This window comes from Hordeum vulgare, chromosome 2H (assembly GCF_904849725.1).
Source record: "Hordeum vulgare subsp. vulgare chromosome 2H, MorexV3_pseudomolecules_assembly, whole genome shotgun sequence".
Taxonomy (NCBI): Eukaryota; Viridiplantae; Streptophyta; class Magnoliopsida; order Poales; family Poaceae; genus Hordeum; species Hordeum vulgare.
In genome coordinates this window covers 544,616,876-544,635,105 of record NC_058519.1, presented here as the reverse complement: position 1 = coordinate 544,635,105, position 18,230 = coordinate 544,616,876, and the positions used below count along the sequence as shown (strand labels likewise).

At 43.5% G+C, this 18,230-nt stretch overlaps 1 protein-coding gene across 1 annotated transcript; it reads left to right on the top strand.

Moving 5' to 3' along the window:
- The first annotated feature begins 8,070 nt into the window (after positions 1–8,070).
- LOC123427127 (la protein 1-like) lies at positions 8,071–12,602 on the top strand. Its single transcript, XM_045111087.1, has 10 exons — positions 8,071–8,263; positions 8,371–8,449; positions 8,548–8,700; positions 9,027–9,169; positions 9,441–9,589; positions 9,889–9,981; positions 10,074–10,404; positions 11,395–11,542; positions 11,878–11,962; positions 12,267–12,602. Exons 1-10 carry the CDS (start codon positions 8,174–8,176, stop codon positions 12,385–12,387), a joined length of 1,392 nt encoding a protein of 463 aa, XP_044967022.1. The 5' UTR covers positions 8,071–8,173; the 3' UTR covers positions 12,388–12,602.
- The last annotated feature ends 5,628 nt before the right edge of the window (positions 12,603–18,230 follow it).

Sequence of the window (18,230 nt, the reverse complement as noted above, 5' to 3'; positions counted from 1 at the left end):
GCCCAAAAAAAATGAGAGAAAAAATAGAGAAGGGACAATGCTACTATCTTTTTCCACACTTGTGTTTCAAAATAGCACCATGTTCTTCATGATAGGGAGTCTCTTGTTTTGTCACTTTCATATACTAGTGGGAATTTTCATTATATAACTTGGCTTGTATATTCCAATGATGGGCTTCCTTAAAATTTCCCTAGGTCTTCGTGAGCAAGCAAGTTGGGTGCACACCCACTAGTCTACTTTTTGAGCTTTCATACACTTATAGATCTAGTACATCCATTGCATGGCAATCCCTACTCATTCACATTGATATATATTGATGGGCATCTCCATAGCCCATTGATACGCCGAGTCGATGTGACCATCTCCTCCTTTTTGCCTCACAACCTCCACCGCACTCTATTCCACCTATAGTGCTATATCCATGGCTCACGCTCATGTATTGCGTGAGAGTTGAAAAGGTTTGAGAAAGTAAGAGTGTGAAAACAATTACTTGGCCAATACTGGGGTTGTGCATTATTTAAATTCGTTGTGTGGGGATGATGGAGCATAGCCAGACTATATGATTTTGTAGGGATAACTTTCTTTGGCCTTGTTATTTCAGAAGTTCATGATTACTTTGCTAGTATGCTTGAAGTATTATTGTTTTCATGTCAATATTAAACTATTGTTTTGAATCTTACGGATCTAAACATTCATGCCACAATAAAGAAGTTACAAAGAACAAATATGTTAGGTAGCATTCCACATCAAAAATTCGGTCTTTATCACTTCCCTACTCGAGGACGAGCAGGAGTTAAGCTTGGGGATGCTTGATACGTCTCCAACGTATCTATAAATTTTTATGGTTCCATGCTATTATATTATCAACTTGGGATGTCTTATATGCATTTACATGCCATTTTATATCATTTTTTGGGACTAACCTATTAACTCAGTGCCCAGTGTAAGTTTATGTTTTTTTCGTGTTTTTGACCTTTTTCAGAAAAGAATATTAAACGGAGTCCAAACGGAATAAAACCTGCGGGATGATTTTTCCATAACAGAAGATACCAGGGGACTTGAGAACCAAGGCAGGAGGCCTCGTGGGAGGTCACCAGCCCCCTAGGCGCGCCCTAGGGGGACGCCTAGAAGGCTCGTGGGCCCACTGTGCCTCCTCTGCCCTACCTCCTTCGCCTATAAATTCTCTAAAATCCCGAAACCAAAGAAGAGAGCCACTAAAATACTTTTCCGTCGCCGCAAGCTTCTGTCTCCGCAAGATCCCATCTGGGGACCGTTCTGGTGCCGTGCCGGAGGGGGATTCAGACACGGAGGGCTTCTTCATCAACACCATTGCCTCTCTCTCCGATGCGTGAGTAGTTCACCACAGACCTTCGGGTCCATAGCTAGTAGCTAGATGGCTTCTTCTCTCTCTTGGATCTTCAATACAAAGTTCTCCATGATCTTCATGGAGATCTATTCGATGTAACTTTCTTTTGCGGTGTGTTTGTCGAGATCCGATGAATTGTGGATTTATGATCAGATTATCTATGAATATTATTTGAGTCTCCTCTGATTTCTTATATGCATGATTTCGTATCCTTGTAATTCTCTTCGAGTTATGGGCTTCGTTTGCCCAACTTGATCTATAATTCTTGCAATGGGAGAAGTGCTTGGTTTTGGGTTCATACCGTGTGGTGTCCTCACCTAGTGACAGAAGGGGTAGCGAGGCACGCATCGTGTTGTTGCCATCAAGGGTAAAAAGATGGGGTTTATATCATATTGCATGAATTTATCCCTCTACATCATGTCATCTTGCTTAAGGCGTGACTCCGTTTGTTATGAACTTAATACACTAGATGCATGCTGGATAGCGGTCGATGTGTGGAGTAATAGTAGTAGATGCAGAAAGTACCGGTCTACTTGTCTCGGACGTGATGCCTATATGTATGATCATTGCCTTAGATATCGTCATGACTTTGCGCGATTCTATCAATTGCTCGACAGTAATTCGTTCGCCCACCGTAATACTTGCTATCATGAGAGGAGCCTCTAGTGAACACTATGCCCCCGGGTCTATTTTACACATCATATTTTCAGATCTACCAAAAATACTTTGTTGCACTTTCCACCTTCAGATCTCACCTTGCAAATAATCGTGAAGGGATTGACAACCCCTTTATCGCGTTGGGTGCAAGTTTGTTTGTTTTTGCGCAGGTTCATTGGTCCCTCATCTTGATACTCATACTGGATTGATACCTTGGTTCTCAAACTGAGGGAAATACTTATTTCTACTTTGCTGCATCACCCTTTCCTCTTCAAGGGAGAAACCAACGCAAGCTCAAGAAGTAGCAGCGCGGGAGTACCGCTTGGGCGGTACTGCCGCTCTCTACTTCCGGCCCCACTTCCGCTTATGTTTTTAATTTTTTGCATTTTGTTTTGAGTGGATTTTTGAGCGGCACTTCTTAGCGAAAGTACCACTTTGGGCGACACTACCGTACTGCTCCCCTCTTTCTTACTCAACTAGGGTGTCTGTCAATGCTAAGCGGAAGTACCGCTTGCAGGAGTTGTAGTACCGCTTCGGTGGAACTACCGCCCCCCTTACACTTGTCATATTGACTGCACAACCCCGTACTTCCGTGCAAGCGGAAGTACCGCTCCCCCGAGCGGTACTACCGCTTATGCATGTCTTGTGGGCAGAAAATAGTCATATTTCCTAGAACTATATAAGTGGGTCTTCTTCCCCATAGAGAAAAATCTCTTATCCTTCGAAAAGCTCCATTGTTGCCCCTAAGCTCATTCTTGCATGTTCTTCTTTCCCTAGCCATCGACTCTTGTTAATATTCTAGGGTTTGGATGAGAAGGCCTCGATCTACACTTCCACCAAGAGAAATTTTATTCCCCCCACTAATCCCATGCGGATCTTGTTACTCTTGTGTGTTTGAGCACCCTAGACGGAAGAGGTCACCTCGAAGCAACATTACATTGTGGTGAAGTTTCGTAGTCTCGTTGGGAGCCTCCAATTGAGTTGTAGAGATTGCCCCAGCCTTGTTTGTAAAGGTTCGGTCGCCGCCTTCAAGGGCACCATTAGTGGAATCACGACACCTCGCATTGTGAAGGCGTGAGGAGAACACAATGGCCTTAGTGGCATCTTGGGGAACATTGTGCATCCACACCGCTCCAACGGAGACGTACTTCCCCTCAAAGGGAAGGAACTTCGGTAACACATCCTCGTCTCATGGTTCCACTTGTGGTTATTTATAACCTTTACTTTGTGCAAAGTTATTTGTTGTTATTATTGTTGCTACCATTATATAGGTTGTTCATCTAGTTGCATATCCAGTCAACCTATTTGTTGATAATCCTAAGTTTTTAAAGGAAAACTTAAAATTGTTAATTGCCTATTCACCCCCTCTCTAGTCAACCATATCGATCCTTTCACTTGCGCTTACCTTCCTTGCTCCCCCACAAAAACTTCTTGATCAACATATTCACATAGAGAACATCTGGACCGCTTGAGCTACACATTTTACCATCACTTCTTTCCTCACAAAGGACATTATATTTTCTAGCCAGCCTTGCACCTTGCTCCATAACCGGTCCTTTAAGTACTTGAAGGCCCCATTTTTCGAGCTACCGATATCTGATGGCATCTCAAGATACTTTCATTCAATGTTTCATTTGGCACATTTAACAAACACTTTATCTCTGCACTTGTGCCCTCTGGGACACCCTTGCTAAAGAAAATAGATGATTTTGACATATTTATGCGTTGCCCGGAAGCCTGATAGTGTAAACTAGAACTTGGTTCACCTCATTTGCCCCCACATTGTTTGCCTTGAAGAACAACACACTGTTGTGTGCGAATAGAAGATGGTTTACTGGTGGCGCCGAAGGTGCCACTTGAATACCATGCAATTTAGACGACTCTCCTTGTGTTTTTAAGAGGCACGAAAGGCCCTCTGCTGCTAGCAAGAACAAGTATAGTGAAATAGGATCATCTTGTCTCATTCCCCGAGTAGGCACAAACTCCTCACACTTCTTCCCATTGATCATAACAAAGAATTTGACAATATTAATTAAACTCATAAAAATATGGACCCATCTTTGAGAAAAGCCCAGCTTTAGCATTATAGCTTCAAGATATGGCCATTCCACTTGATCATAGGCTTTCATCATATCAAGCTTCAAGGCACGTCCGTGATGATTTTTAGCTTTATCTCTTTTCATAAAGTGAAGGCACTCATAGGTTGTGATAATATTATCTATGATGAGCCTACCTGGCACAAAAATTGACTGCTCCTCAAAAATAATCTCAAGTAGAACTAGTTTCACACGGTTGGGAATATCTTGGAAGTAATTTTATAAAGCACAATGCACGAGCTAATAGGGCGAAATTGTGATAGAAGGGTAGGGTTTTTCACCTTTGGGATCAGGACCAGGACCGTTTCATTAACGCGGACAGTCGATTCTGTGCCATCCACTATTTTGAGAACCACTTTGGTGACAAACTCGCCGCAAGTTTCCCGATGGCGCTCGAAGAACTGTGCGGGGAATCCATCCGCACTAGGTGCCTTGATGGGAAACATTTGAAATAGTGTTGTTTTAACTTCCTCTCCGTTGTATGAGTGATACATCTCCAACATATCTATGATTTTTGATTGTTTCATGCTATTATATTATCTGTTTTGGATGTTGTATATGCCTTCATATGCTATTTTATATTATTTTTGGGACTAACCTAATAATCTAGAGCCTAGTGTCAGTTTTTGTTTTTTCCATGTTTTTGATTATTGCAGATAACGAATATTAAACAGAGTCCAAACGGAATAAAATCTCCGGAATGGTTTTTCTTGGACCGTAAGGCACCTGCCGGACTTGGAGAAGGGGGGCAGGAGACCTGCCGGGAGGTGACAAGCGTGCAGGGCGCGCCCTAGGGGGGGGCGCCCTTGGCTTGTGGCCCCGTGCAACTCTCCTAACCCTAATCCTTGGCCTATAAATTCCCAAATATTCCCCCATTACCTAAACGATCCACAAAAACTACTTTTCCGCCGCCGGGAGCCTCTGTTCCCGTGAGATCCAACCTGGGAGCCTTTTCCGGTAATATGTCGGAGAGGGAATTGATCACGGAGGGCATCTACATCAACTCCATTGCCCCTCCGATGATGCGTGAGTAGTTCACCATAGACCTACGGGTTCATAGCTAGTAGCTAGATGGCTTCTTCTCTCTCTTTGTTCTTCAATACCATGTTCTTCATGATATTCATGGAGACCTATCCGATGTAATACTCTTTTGTGGTGTGTTTTTCGAGATCCGATGAATTGCGGGTTTATGTTTAGATTATCTATGAATATTATTTGAACCTTCTCTGAATTCTTATATGCATGATTTCATATCTTAGCAAGTCTCTTCGAGTTATTGGTTTGGTTTGGCCAACTCAATTGGTAATTATTGCAATGGGTAAGTGCTTAGTTTTGGGTTCAATCTTGCGGTGTCCTCACCCAGTGACAAAGTAGGGGTAGCGAGGCACGTATTGCATTGTTGCCGTCGAGGATAAAAAGATGGGGTTTTGATCATATTGCTTGAGTTTATCCCTCTACATCATGTCATCTTACCTAATGCATTACTCTATTCTTCATGAACTTAATACTCTAGATGCAGGGAGGAGTCGGTCGATGTGTGGAGTAATAGTAGTAGATGTAGAATCGTTTTGGTCTACTTGACACGGACGTTATGCCTATGTGCATAATCATTGCCTTAGATATCTCCGTAATTATTCACTTTTCTATCAATTGCTCGACAATAATTTGTTCACCCACCGTATTATTTTCCTTCATGATAGAAGCCTCTAGTGAAACCTATGGCCCCCGGTATATTTTCCATATTATAATTTCAGATCTATAAACCAAAAATACCAAAAATATATTGCTGCCATTTATTTACTTTTGTTTTACTTTTTGTTTCCGCAATATTTTATACCTATGAGATCTCATCCTTGCAAATAACCGTGAAAGGATTGACAACCCCTTTGTTGCTTTGGGTGCAAGTGTTTGATTGTTTGTGTAGGTGCTAATATTGGGGCCTTGCTTGTTCCTCCTACTGGATTGATACCTTGGTTCTCAACAAACTGAGGGAAATACTTATCTACTTTGTTGCATCACCCTTTCTCTTTAAGGGAAAACCAATGCAAGCTCAAGAAGTAGCAATGAGGCATTTAGGATGTCATTCATACTCCGCGTTACCTCCGTTGGCACCGTAGCCATGACTTGGTCCATATTGGTAGTTCCTTCAGAATTGCATAAGTTCTTATAAAAGGATGTAGTCATCTCCTCAATTTCACTCAAGTCCTCAGTCATATGTCCATCCGTTTTGTGCAGCATCTTAATTTGATTTTTCCTCCTCCTTCGGCTTGCCCTTAGGAGGAAAAAATAAGTGTTCTTGTCCCCATGCATTAACCAATCAGCTCTGGCTCGTTGCCTCCATAGGATTTCCTGACGGTGGTGCAACTCTACAAGTCTATAAATGATCTTGATCTCGCCATGTGTGGGGCCCGACCGACCTAGGACTCCTCGTAGGACCTATAACTGATGTTTCAGGTTGGAGATTTCCTGGCGGACATTTCCAATGTACTCCCGGTCCCAGGTAGATAGCTCGCCCGATAGAGCTTGGAGTTTGTCCTTTACAGTGACAACAGAATCACCAGGAGATTGTCCCCATGAGTTCCCTATAACCGGCGAGATTGACGGTTCTCTCTCCCAGCATAGTTCATACTTAAACGAGCGAGGAGCCCTTTTACTAGCTGGGGTGTTGTGCCAACGAAGTAGAACTGGAATGTGATATGAAGTCACAACAGTCAAGTGCTCTAGAACATCCATGTGAAACTCCAGAGTCCAAGCATGGTTGGCCACACATCTGTCTAAATGTACTCGTGCATAAGTGCCCCCGGTCACTTTTTCTCAAACGTCCAAGCAGTCCATTCATAACCTATGTCTGTCAAGCCACAGATGTCCAAAGCGTCTCGGAACGCATCCATTTGAGCCTCACTACGAGCACATACCCTTTGATGTTCATGCCCATGGAGCACCTCGTTGAAGTCACCAATCACCACCCAAGGAAGGTTAGCTAGACCTGTTATTCGGTTGAGCATGTACCAAGTCTTGTATCTCTCCGCCACTTGGGCCTCGCCATAGATGAAAGTAATTCTGATTTGTATATCTACCATCTCATCAACTAGCACATTTATGTGATATTTCGAGTAGCCAATGATTTCCACCTTTATATCGTCATTCCAAAAAATCCTAAACCTCCGCTCCTACTAGAGCTGCTTACAACGAAGCTTTTGTTGTATCCTAAGGTACCTACCAAATTTTCCACATGTGAGCCCTCTATCTGAGTTTCTAACATACAAACTATAAAGGGGACATGTTGCTTCAAAAGATCTCGAAGCTCTCGAACTATCGCAGGTTTGCGAGCCCCACGATAGTTTCGTACTAAGCAACTCATTGCGCCAGGCGCGACCCCGCTAGGGGGGCCGCCAAACGTGCATAAGTTTGTTTTGTTGCAATGGAGCTTTTGCCCAAATTCTTCTCCGTGTGGTTGGCAGTCGACCTTGCTTTCTTGTGTTCCTGCTTAGGCGAAGGACTCATGACCACAACCCCTAGCAAAGATGGATGAATATCTCGAGTTGACTCGATGGTAGCATTTTGTGGTCTTGTAAGCATTGGGAGAGTATCCCGCGATTCCCTCTTCGTGGAGCCATCCGCTTCTTCCATAGTTTTATCCCCATAGGACGAGTCCTCAGGATCGGTCAGGGGGTGTTTATACTGTGCATCCTCACCGAATCCTCGTCCCCCTCGCCCCTAGAGTAGTTAAACCCTAATGAAGAGTGTAGGTTCTCACGTGCGGCCTTTTTTTTAATATGCAATAGGCGTGCACACAATGAACACACGGTTTCTGGCCCTGTCGAACCTAATCCTAGCAAAAATCCTAGCAAAGCCCAAATGCGTGGAAGACGTGGATGCTCAGATGCTCAGCCCATACGGGCCCGGACGCACGCCTCAACCCCACGCCTGCCCTTCCTTCCCAGGCGGATCCCTTTTCTATTTCGTCGCAGCCAAACAACCCTAAACCCGAATAGTACCCGCCATACTCCTAAACCCTAGCGCCTCCGCCCCTTCCGGCCCAAACGCGTTAGCCATGGCGCCGACAGACGCCGCCGCCGCCGCCGCCGCCCCCACCCCCGCAGTTTCCCTCGACGATACCAAGGCAAAGAATGTCCTCCGCCAGGTTTGGAGCTCCTACCCCGTCTCCGATCCCAGCCGTCTCCCCCCACCCCTCCTGAAAATTTCTGGGTCGAGGTTGCTTATTCTCCTCTCCTCTGTTTTGAGCCGCAGGTGGAGTTCTACTTCAGCGACAGCAACCTCCCCCGCGACGGTTTCCTGCGGAAGACCGTCGAGGAAAACGAGGATGGATGTACGAATTCCTCACCGTTTTCATGGTCATGCTGCTTTGCTTTTCGTGGTGCTGGTGCTAATTTTGGTGCTCTTTTTGGGGCGTTTCGGGTCGAGCAGTGGTGAGCTTGGCTCTCATCTGCTCCTTCGCGAAGATGAGGTCGCACCTTGGCCTCGATGCCACCGTGAAGGAGGACGGCGTGCCTGAGACGACAGTGCTTGCGGTTGCCAAGGTCCTGCGGTGTTCCTCGGCCCTCCGTGTCTCCGAGGACGGTAAGGAAGCTATTTTCCAACAGCCTGTCAGTCCTTTTACATGACATGCGAAATCTATGGTGGTCTGCAGGGGTGTTCCTGTTTCGAAGTTTTATGTAGTGGGTGACATGGTGAACTCTGTAGTTCGTAGTGAAGTAGATGATTTATTCTTATATTTGATCAAATTTTCATTATGATCTAGCTAATTCACCTGTTAAAGTGGATGGTTGCTGCATGGTGCAAATTAGGCCAAAATAAACATGTCTTGCTTCAGTTGCTCTCATAGAAATATGCAAGTTATATGGTTCAGTAAGTGATATCAATTTTTTCCTTTTTTGTTTATACAGGGAAGAGAGTTGGGAGAGCTACCGAGTTGTTGAAGCCAGATGAGCTTATAGTGCAAATTGACTCAAGGTCAATTGCTGTGTCACCACTTCCTTACAACGTAAAGCTGGAAGATGTTCAATCTTTCTTTGCTCAGTATGGCAAGGTATGCTATCTGTATAACCTTGAATACAAGACTTGACAGGATAGGCTAGAACCGCTAGATTGTACAGTGCACGTTGCTTCAACTTTCATTAAGAACATTTATTAGTTACTTTGAACTGGAAATATTCAGTCAAATGCACTATGCATGTGATAATCATTTGCTATGATAATTTACCAAACTTGCAAGTTGTCGCAGCATCACTATAAATACATGAATCGTGTAACATAAATGCTGATGGTGCTATGTTGTTTCTGAACTGTGTGCATCACAGGTTAACAGCGTAAGGCTACCAAAACACGTTTCTGACAAGAGGCACTTCTGCGGCACAGCTTTGGTTGAATTTTCGGAAGAAGATGAAGCAAACAATATTATGAATAACAAACTTAGTTTTGCAGGAGCGGATCTGGAAATAAAAACAAAGTAAGCTAACTACTGACTCAAGCTCTTTTTTCTCATATTTGCTATTTACCAGTGACAGAATTTATGTTTCCACTCTTTTGGCTTATTCTCAATATATTTGTTTGCATGCTCTTTTTTATCAGTTGATGTAGGTTAGATACTTAGATGCAAGATTTTGTACTTTTTGTCACGGTGATTGATAGCTATGTCATCTTCTCTTACATTTTAGAATCATGAATGCAGTGCCTATAGTTTCACATTGATGACTTTATTTATAACTATGTATCAGTAACATGTAATCCAATGTTGCCATAATACAGGAAGGAATTTGATGCTGAAATGGAGGCTAAGAAAGAAGCTTATGAGAAATCGCACCCTAATACACACCCTAATAAGAATGGTCATGATGAAGGGTAAACTTTCTGTACTAAGAATATGTAGCATACTATTTTTAGTTTCTAGAGCTTTACTTGACCATGTGAATCATCAATATTTGGTTATATAGATACCCAAAAGGTCTGATTTTGGCTTTCAAGCTGAAGAAAATTCTAGCTGATGGTGACACAGAACAAAATGGTGGGGACAAAGTTGATAATACCGTCAGTGCTAAGAAGGAAGGGGCTTCCGATTCTGCGGAGGAATCGGGGAAAGCTTCTGAAGAGAAGGCCCCTGAGAACACTGATGCCAAGGAAGAGAAGTCAGATGATGCTGAGGAGTTGAAAGGGCCAGATGCACAATCTGTTAAAAAGGATGATAAAAGCCCTTCAGAAAATGACAAGGAACCAGTTTCAAGGGAGGATTTCAAAGAATATTTTGCCAAATTTGGCACAGTGCGGGTAATTTGATTTCTGGCGGTCCTTCTTTTTCTTTGCAGTTTGTTCTCATACCATGACTAGCAATCTTTGTTTACATACTGTTACTAGGTGAGTATATGACCTGTAAGAGACCCTGTTTTGCTGTGAGGTTATTGCAGATTTAACTCTTAAGCTTGCTAAAATGATAAGCATAGAAATCAGAAAACTTAAAATGTCATAATATTAATTCACATGTATCTCCACCTTAGGTTTTGTAGTAAAGAAAAAATTACTTCCAAGCTTTTGCTGGAACAAGCATGGACATCAGAAATGTCACTCATGGCGTTCAACTCACATGCACCTAAACCTTTGGATTATCTTAGCAATTCAATGCATAACATGTCTGGAACAGGCAAATTTCATTTACAGTTCCATCTATGGTTTACGACAGATTGCGGAACTACTACAAAACATGCAGCTGAGCTGGTTTTTATTTCTTGTGAAGTTGTAGAATCATGTTGTTTTGTAAATCGCATGAATGTTGAATCAAACCTGTTAAGCTGAGCTGCCAGTAATGCTGTGGTTTGATTCTATTTAGGTCATTGTTGCAGAAATGTTTCTTAGGTTTAAAAATGTATTTGATTCTATTTAGAATCAAACCTATTAAGCTGAGCTGCCAATAATGCTGTGGTTTCATTCTATTTAGGTCACTGTTGCGGAAATGTTTCTTATGTTTGAAAATGTATTTGGAAAGTTTAATTCATTTTCACTAGATGTTGCACACCTATCTGGTTAACTGGACAATACCAAGAATAATGTCTAACTATATGTAGGGAATACAAAAGACGATTGATTAATCTTTGCAAGGATGTTATATGCATCCCCAAAGAAGGCTATTCACATGAATTCTGAAATTATATATCTTCGCTTTGTATTTTCTGTAACATTTTCAATTAAACACAATTATCTATAATATGACATTTGTTTATACCTAACTGTAACATTTCTCGTGATTTTCTTCCCTTTTTGAAGTACGTGGACTTCAGTAAGGGGGATGATTCAGGATACCTTAGGTTTGAGGAATCGACGGCTGTGGAAAAGGCCCGTGCATTTGCAGCTCTTGCGGATGAAGGTGGTTTGATTATGAAGGGCCGCCTTGTTACCTTGGAACCTGTGTCTGGTAAAAACTTCAGCTCCCCTCACATTTTTTTTGGGTCTTATTGAATGAAGTAACGTAAGTCACGATGCAAGTAGATTCCTCCTTATAGTACCTGTTGGTTCTGTAGGTTATGTGTGACAGTATGAATATAATCCTGTTACATGTAGTAATTGTTTTTCATCCAAACATGAGTTTTGGATAGTTCAGCTTTACGCCTGAAATAACTTCTATCGGATTGCTCTGTTCTTTCCTGTAAAACTACCAATTAAACTTTGTATTGAGATGTCAGTATAATTTGGCAGATTTGAAGGTTAAGATTAATCTCTATTTGATGAACCTATATTATTCCAATGCAGGACAAGCTGAGAAAGATTATTGGAGTGAAATAAAGGGTGGCCAAGGGAGATACAATAGCAATAATAGAAGCAACAGGGGAGGAAGGTACTATATTTTTTTTACATTTGATTGTTGATGCTGTTTAATTTTTCTCTCGTTGTAGTATAAAGTTGACCAATAGCTATTGAAATTTCATTAAGAAAACCTAATGCTGTGCAAGAAAGGAACCATAGTTGTGTCTAGAATAATGTTGTCCACCACCAAAATTTTAATCTCTAAACCTAGGCCTATGAAATTCTTTGGTCCAGATTGAAAACATTTTAGTGGCAGGGCAAACCGAATGCCATGCTCCTTTTTTGCTTAACCTGTTCAGGATATAACACTCGTTGCCTTTGTGTGGACTTCTCAGGGACTGGAAGAACAACAGAGGTGGCGGCGGAAGGCACCACGGTGGTGGGAAGCGGGGTGGTCGCCACTCCGACAACAAAGAAAGGGCTAACAAAGTCCAAAAGCTCGATTCGTCTCCTTAGATAGCCTGGATCGGCTTATACCATCTTTTAGCCCTAGTGAGGAAAAGCAAGATATGTCGCCCGTGCCTGCTTGCTGCCTCCACAGCTTGGGAGGCGGCCTTTTTTCTGTGTCTGCTTTAAATTTTACCTGTGCTCTTTAAAGTCTGAACGTCGAATGTGTGATGAGCCATGTTGACAATGGGATGAAGGGAAGGAAAACTTTATATGCGGCTAAAGTTTGGGCTCAACCAGTCGCAGGGACGTGGAAACGGTGACCCTGTGATTTGGTCTGTGTTTGCTGCTGGAATTTTGTGATTGGTCGTTGTGCTTGTAGTTTATTTTAGCGATTTTTTGTGTCACTAGTCTTTAGTGAATCCTTTGCCAACGTATGATTTTTTTCTTCCAAAAATGATACTTTGTGCCATAATGTAGTGTGAAAATATTTTTAAGTCAAATTTTATAAACTTTGACTGTAAGTTTATCGAATATAAATATGGAACTACTTCTCTTATGATATAAGCTGGCATTCTAGATGTAAATATCTTCCCCAAAAACTTGGTAAAAATTTGTAAGATCTGACTTTTCAAAAAAGGTATATGCACTATGTTATGAAACTGAGGGAGTACATCTAACCAAGTCTGAAGCATTTTTATAGCCAAGTTCAGAACCTAAATCCAGATGGATAGGTTTCACCCACTTGATAGTCATATTCCCGTTGATCTGACAAGATTCGTGTTCTTGCACTTCTGAAAATCTAAACTAATTTAACTGATAAGATCAACCATCTACTCAAGCATTACATGGGAGTGCGACGCAATTGTCCGCAACAAGGCTTTTGTTGTGCTTAAACACGCAAAAAGAGCACGGGCTCCTCGATGAACTTTTCTTTTTCATATTGAGTTGCATCAACCGTTGGGCTATTATTGTGCTCCCCGTTGAAGGTTGATAGAGGTCGTTCAATCAAACTCAGATCCGACGGTCGTAGGGTTATCAAATATATTTTCTTTTCTTTTAATATGTATGGACTCCTTTATGTGGCGAACATTTGCTGGGAAAGGGAAGGGGTGACATTTACAAACGTTTTGTTGGAAGTTTTAGTGTATGGGGGTTGATAGTTTCTGAGAAGAGTTATCAAAGATTTCCTCTTCGTGGCTGAAACCCTATGCGAGAGGAGTTATCAAAGATTTCCGTCTAAACAGACATTCTTCAGGTATATCTCATTTACTATTTGCTGATGATAGTCCCCTGTTTTTTAAAGGTAATTTAGAGCAAGCTCTCAACATAAAAGATATTTTGTTGGCTTATGACGAGGGGACAGGTCAATTATTAAGTTCGGATAAATGTTTAATATTATTTGGCAAGAAATGTTCTATAGAAGACTAGGTGTCCATCTTGGTTATCCTAAAAATAACAATCGATGCATTTGAGGATAAATATCTTGGCTTGCGTGTGTTAGAAGGTCGCATGAAGGCGGGCAAGTTTCAATCCACCAAAGATAAAGCGCTCAAGCGGGTCTCTGATTGGATGGAAAAAATATGCTTCTAACGGAGTGAAACTTCAGATCAAGTCAGTTATCCAGGCTATTCCTGTCTCCGCCATGTGTATATTTAAATTTCCAGCTTCATTTTGTGATGAGTTATCCCACATTATAAGAATTTTTTGGTGTCGCAATGAGGAGAATAGGAGGAGAACTCATTGGCTGGCTTGTGATGAGATGAATAAACCAAGAAGTAAAGGAGGAATGGGTTTTCGTGACCTTCGGGTTTTTAATCAAGCGTTTTTGGCTAAACAAGCTTGGCGTTTATTGCTTTTTCGGATTTTCTATGTGCAAAGGTGTTGAAAGCTAAATATTATCCTCATGGTTATCTTACAAATACTGTTTTTCTGAATGCACTTGGAAACGCGAGGATCATCTTCGTGATGAAAAACCCGAGCTTTTTTCCTTCTACCTCTTAATTTTTGGGACGAGAATTTCTTTTAGTGGTGGAGAGTTGTGACATCCCCGGGTTATGCTACAGTGATCATTGTAATTAAGCTACAGTAATCACCATGATTAAGCTAATGCTTTTGCTAATCTGTTATGATCACGGTTGGAATCAAACCCTAATTCAAATTTCCTTGCAATTCAAAATCATTGAAGGGGTTCTAAAAGTTTTGCAATTCAGGAAATAAAATCATGAATAGCTTTCAAATAATCCCTAGTCATTTTCAAAATCCCTACCCACTTTTTCTTAAAATGTTTAGTGCCTCTAACACAAATTAGTAGAGGCCAAAACAAATATTACATGTCCTTTTGAATTATAAAGTTTCAGATAATTTCAAAAAGCTTTTGAACAGCTTCTAAAGCAAGTGAATTGTGACATCCTCGACTTTTGCTACAGTAGTGATTGTAATTAAGCTACAGTGATCAACCGCTAATGATGCCACGTCATCGAATTCCCATCACAGACCAGCGTGGATTCGCGTCTGTCCGGATCCAAAATTTTGAAAGCAAAGGGAAGCACTTTATCGGTTCATTACAAGTATTAAAAGGATATATATATAAAAGGAAAGTATTAAAGAAATAATAATGATAAAAGAAAGAAAGAAAACTGAAAGAAAGAAATAATAAAAAAGGAAACAGGGAAAACAAACTAAAACAAAACAAAACAAACAAACAAAAAAAAAGGAAAGGAAGAAAGCCCCCCCCCCCACCGGCCTAGCTCGGCCAAAAGGGGCCCAACCGGCCAAACCCTAATTCCCCTGGCGACGAGACCCTCCACCCCTCGCTACTCCCTCCCCTCCCCCCAGTGCGCCGCCGCCAGCCCCTCCCCCTCGTGCGGGGGCCCCACCCCCACCCCCACCCCCACGAGAGCCCCCCCCACGTCCCGTAACTCCCTCTCGTGACCCTCCCCACCCCACCGACACTTCCCCCATCTCGCCCCCTCCCCACGACCCGCCTCCTCTCCTGCCGTCGCCAGCCCCTCCTCCCACGGCGGCCCCCCCGGTCCCCCTCACCACGTCGGCGAGCCGCCCCCCCCCCCCACGGCTCCTCTCCTCCCCCGGCGACCCCGCCCCGCACGGCCTCCTCGCCTCCCCCCGCCGGCCTTCTTCCCGTCGGCCCCCTCCCTCCCTGGCCGGCGCGCCATCTCCTTCCCGCGGCGAGCCCCGGCCGCCCCTCGGCCTCCTCCTCCCCGCGGCGAGCCCCGGCCTCCCGTCGGCCATCTCCCGCTCGGTCCGGGAGGGACCGGGCAGGGAGACGTCATCATCTCGCCGGGTCCGACCGGCTCCCCCTCGTCGGCACATCACCACCATCGGCACCGTCACCGCCTCCACGTCCGTCTCCACCGTCAACTACGTGCGAACTCCGGCTTCACCGGGCCGTCACGTCACCGTCGGTGAGCCCCTCCTCGGGCTCCTCCCACCGTGTCGATCTCCTCGCCGCCCCGGTTCCGTTCCGGCAAACGGGGCCTCGATCCGTCGACGGTAGACTCCGGTAGGAAGATTTGAGTTTTTGGTTCCTCTAGGTTGTGTTAGCAGAGAGTTGTTCTCTGTTAACAGAGAGATGAGTGTTGAGAGTTTTTGAGAGAAAAGAAATAAAAACAATTGATGTATTAGATGCCGTATGTATGTATGTATGTATTCGATACCCGTATTATGTATGTATTTGCGTATATAGGCATGTGGAGAGATACGACATTTGTATGTTTATTTATTTGTGATTTAAAATGTGTATTTGGCCTTAGGTCACTTACCGTGGGGCCATTGCACCCGGGTCTATGACAGGGAGGCCCCACGCGTTAGTTGAAATAAAAATATAAAAAATAATGTTTTTCTTAAAATAAATAAATAAATAAATATTTAGTTAAAATAATTAATTAACATAATTAGAGTATGACACGCGGGTCCCTCACTAAATTAATCTGATAAATCAATATTTAATCGATATTAAAACTTGTGCCTATGACTTTCGGGACCCGCTGGTCAGTTGACCAGTCAAATGTGATGTCAGCATGACATCGCGATGATGTCATAATGGAATTTTATTAAATCTTTTAAATCTGTTTTTAATTCCTAAATAATTAATAAAACTTTGAAAATTAATATAAAATAATCCGTAAGTCATATCAAAATAATTTCAACATGAAAGTTGATCAGCAAAGCGAGACGAACCCGGATACACGGTCCGTTCGTCTGTCACGCGTCCCTAGCATAGCAAACATGGAACTTTTCCATCGTTTCCAGTATAACCGGTAGTAGCCCGAGACCCGGAAAATATCGTCAGATATTCTTCCGACCCGTCTATGACGGATGTTGCTGCGTTAGTTCATGTCTAGCCTGCATTTTTCCATGTCATGATTTGTGTTGCATCGGTGCTATTATTTATTGTTTCTTCCCCCTCTTCTTACCGGTAGACCCCGAGACTGACGCTGCTGCCGGGTACATCTACGACCCTGCCGATCAGTCCTTTGCCGCAGAGCAGCAAGGCAAGCAAACTCCCCTTGATCATTCCTATATCGCCTATGTCTTTCTTCCTACTGCTTGCATTAGTATTTTGCTACTGTTGTAGTCAGCTCCTATATCTGATGCATAGCCTGTTTTTGATGAACTGCTACTTTCAGTCCTGTACTTTTAATATGCTTAGTATAGGTGGAGCAGTCATCCCCTCTGACCCCGTAGCTCAGTTGCCCCACTTGTTTTCAAATCCCGATCTCTGATCGACGAGCCAGACCCGACACAACACATTCACCCCCCTTCGTTGTACGACGCTACAGCGATACTATCGGGTACCGAGGGTGACACCTCGCTAAGTACTCCTGATGATATCTCTGTAGTATAGCTAGTCGGTCGTGGTTATCGAGGGTGATTCCTCTTTCACCATTTCCGATGACGCCTCTGTCGTGCCACCCCGCGAGTGTGGGACCCCCGAGGGTGATTCCTCTAAGCCCACCTTGACGGGTACATCGTTCGGGATCCAACGAGGGTGATACCTCGGATTCCCCCGATGTTACGACCACACAGTTACTCGACCATGTTACTGGGATCTTCGGTGATTAGTTGTAAGACGGGTGGATTCCCGCGAGACTGTGTTGCTGGCCTAATTAAAATGCTAATGGATTTGGGTATTTGATCTGGGTTGGTCGGAGACCTTTTCGCACTAACCGGCTACGCGGGAAGAATTATGGGTACTCGGCGTCGCGGTATCAGCCGAAGCTTTTCAGATGCCAGTAGTGTAGCGGCGCGCGCCCGAGTGGTCCCGAGATGCATCGCGCTTGTGATTAAGGGATGCTAGGACTGACGTCGGCCGCCCACGCCACGTGCAGGAGCGTGAAGGGGAACTGGGCCCATGAACCCTTTGTGCTTAGAATTTAGACCGGCGGGCTGGCCTCTCTGATTAGTCTTAGGTGGGGCTGCGACGTGTCGATATTCCGAGGCCGGGCAGGACCCAGAAAAGTATGTCCGGCCAGAGTGTTATCGAGCGTGACGGGACATGTGGTGCACCCCTGCAGGGATGAAAATTAACTATTCGGATAGCCGTGTCCACGGTTACAGGACGACTTGGAGTTGTGCCCCGATCTTTTACAACTACAATTGTTACTTAACTGGAATTAGTTTGCCTCGGGATTGCTTCCTCGCAGGGAGTCGAGGGAGGATCTTTAGGCGTGACCTCACTTTAATATTGCTGCAACAATATGACTATTAATGTTTTACCCGTGTTCTACTCTCGTCTATTGCTGCAAGACCCTGAAGATGCTAGTCTTCGATAGGACTAGGCCTTCTCTCTCTATTCTCGCATTGCTGCAGTCAGTCCACATATAACCCCCTTCTTTGATACTGATGCATTATTAGAATAGTTCTGATGTAAGACTTGCGAGTACTTTGGA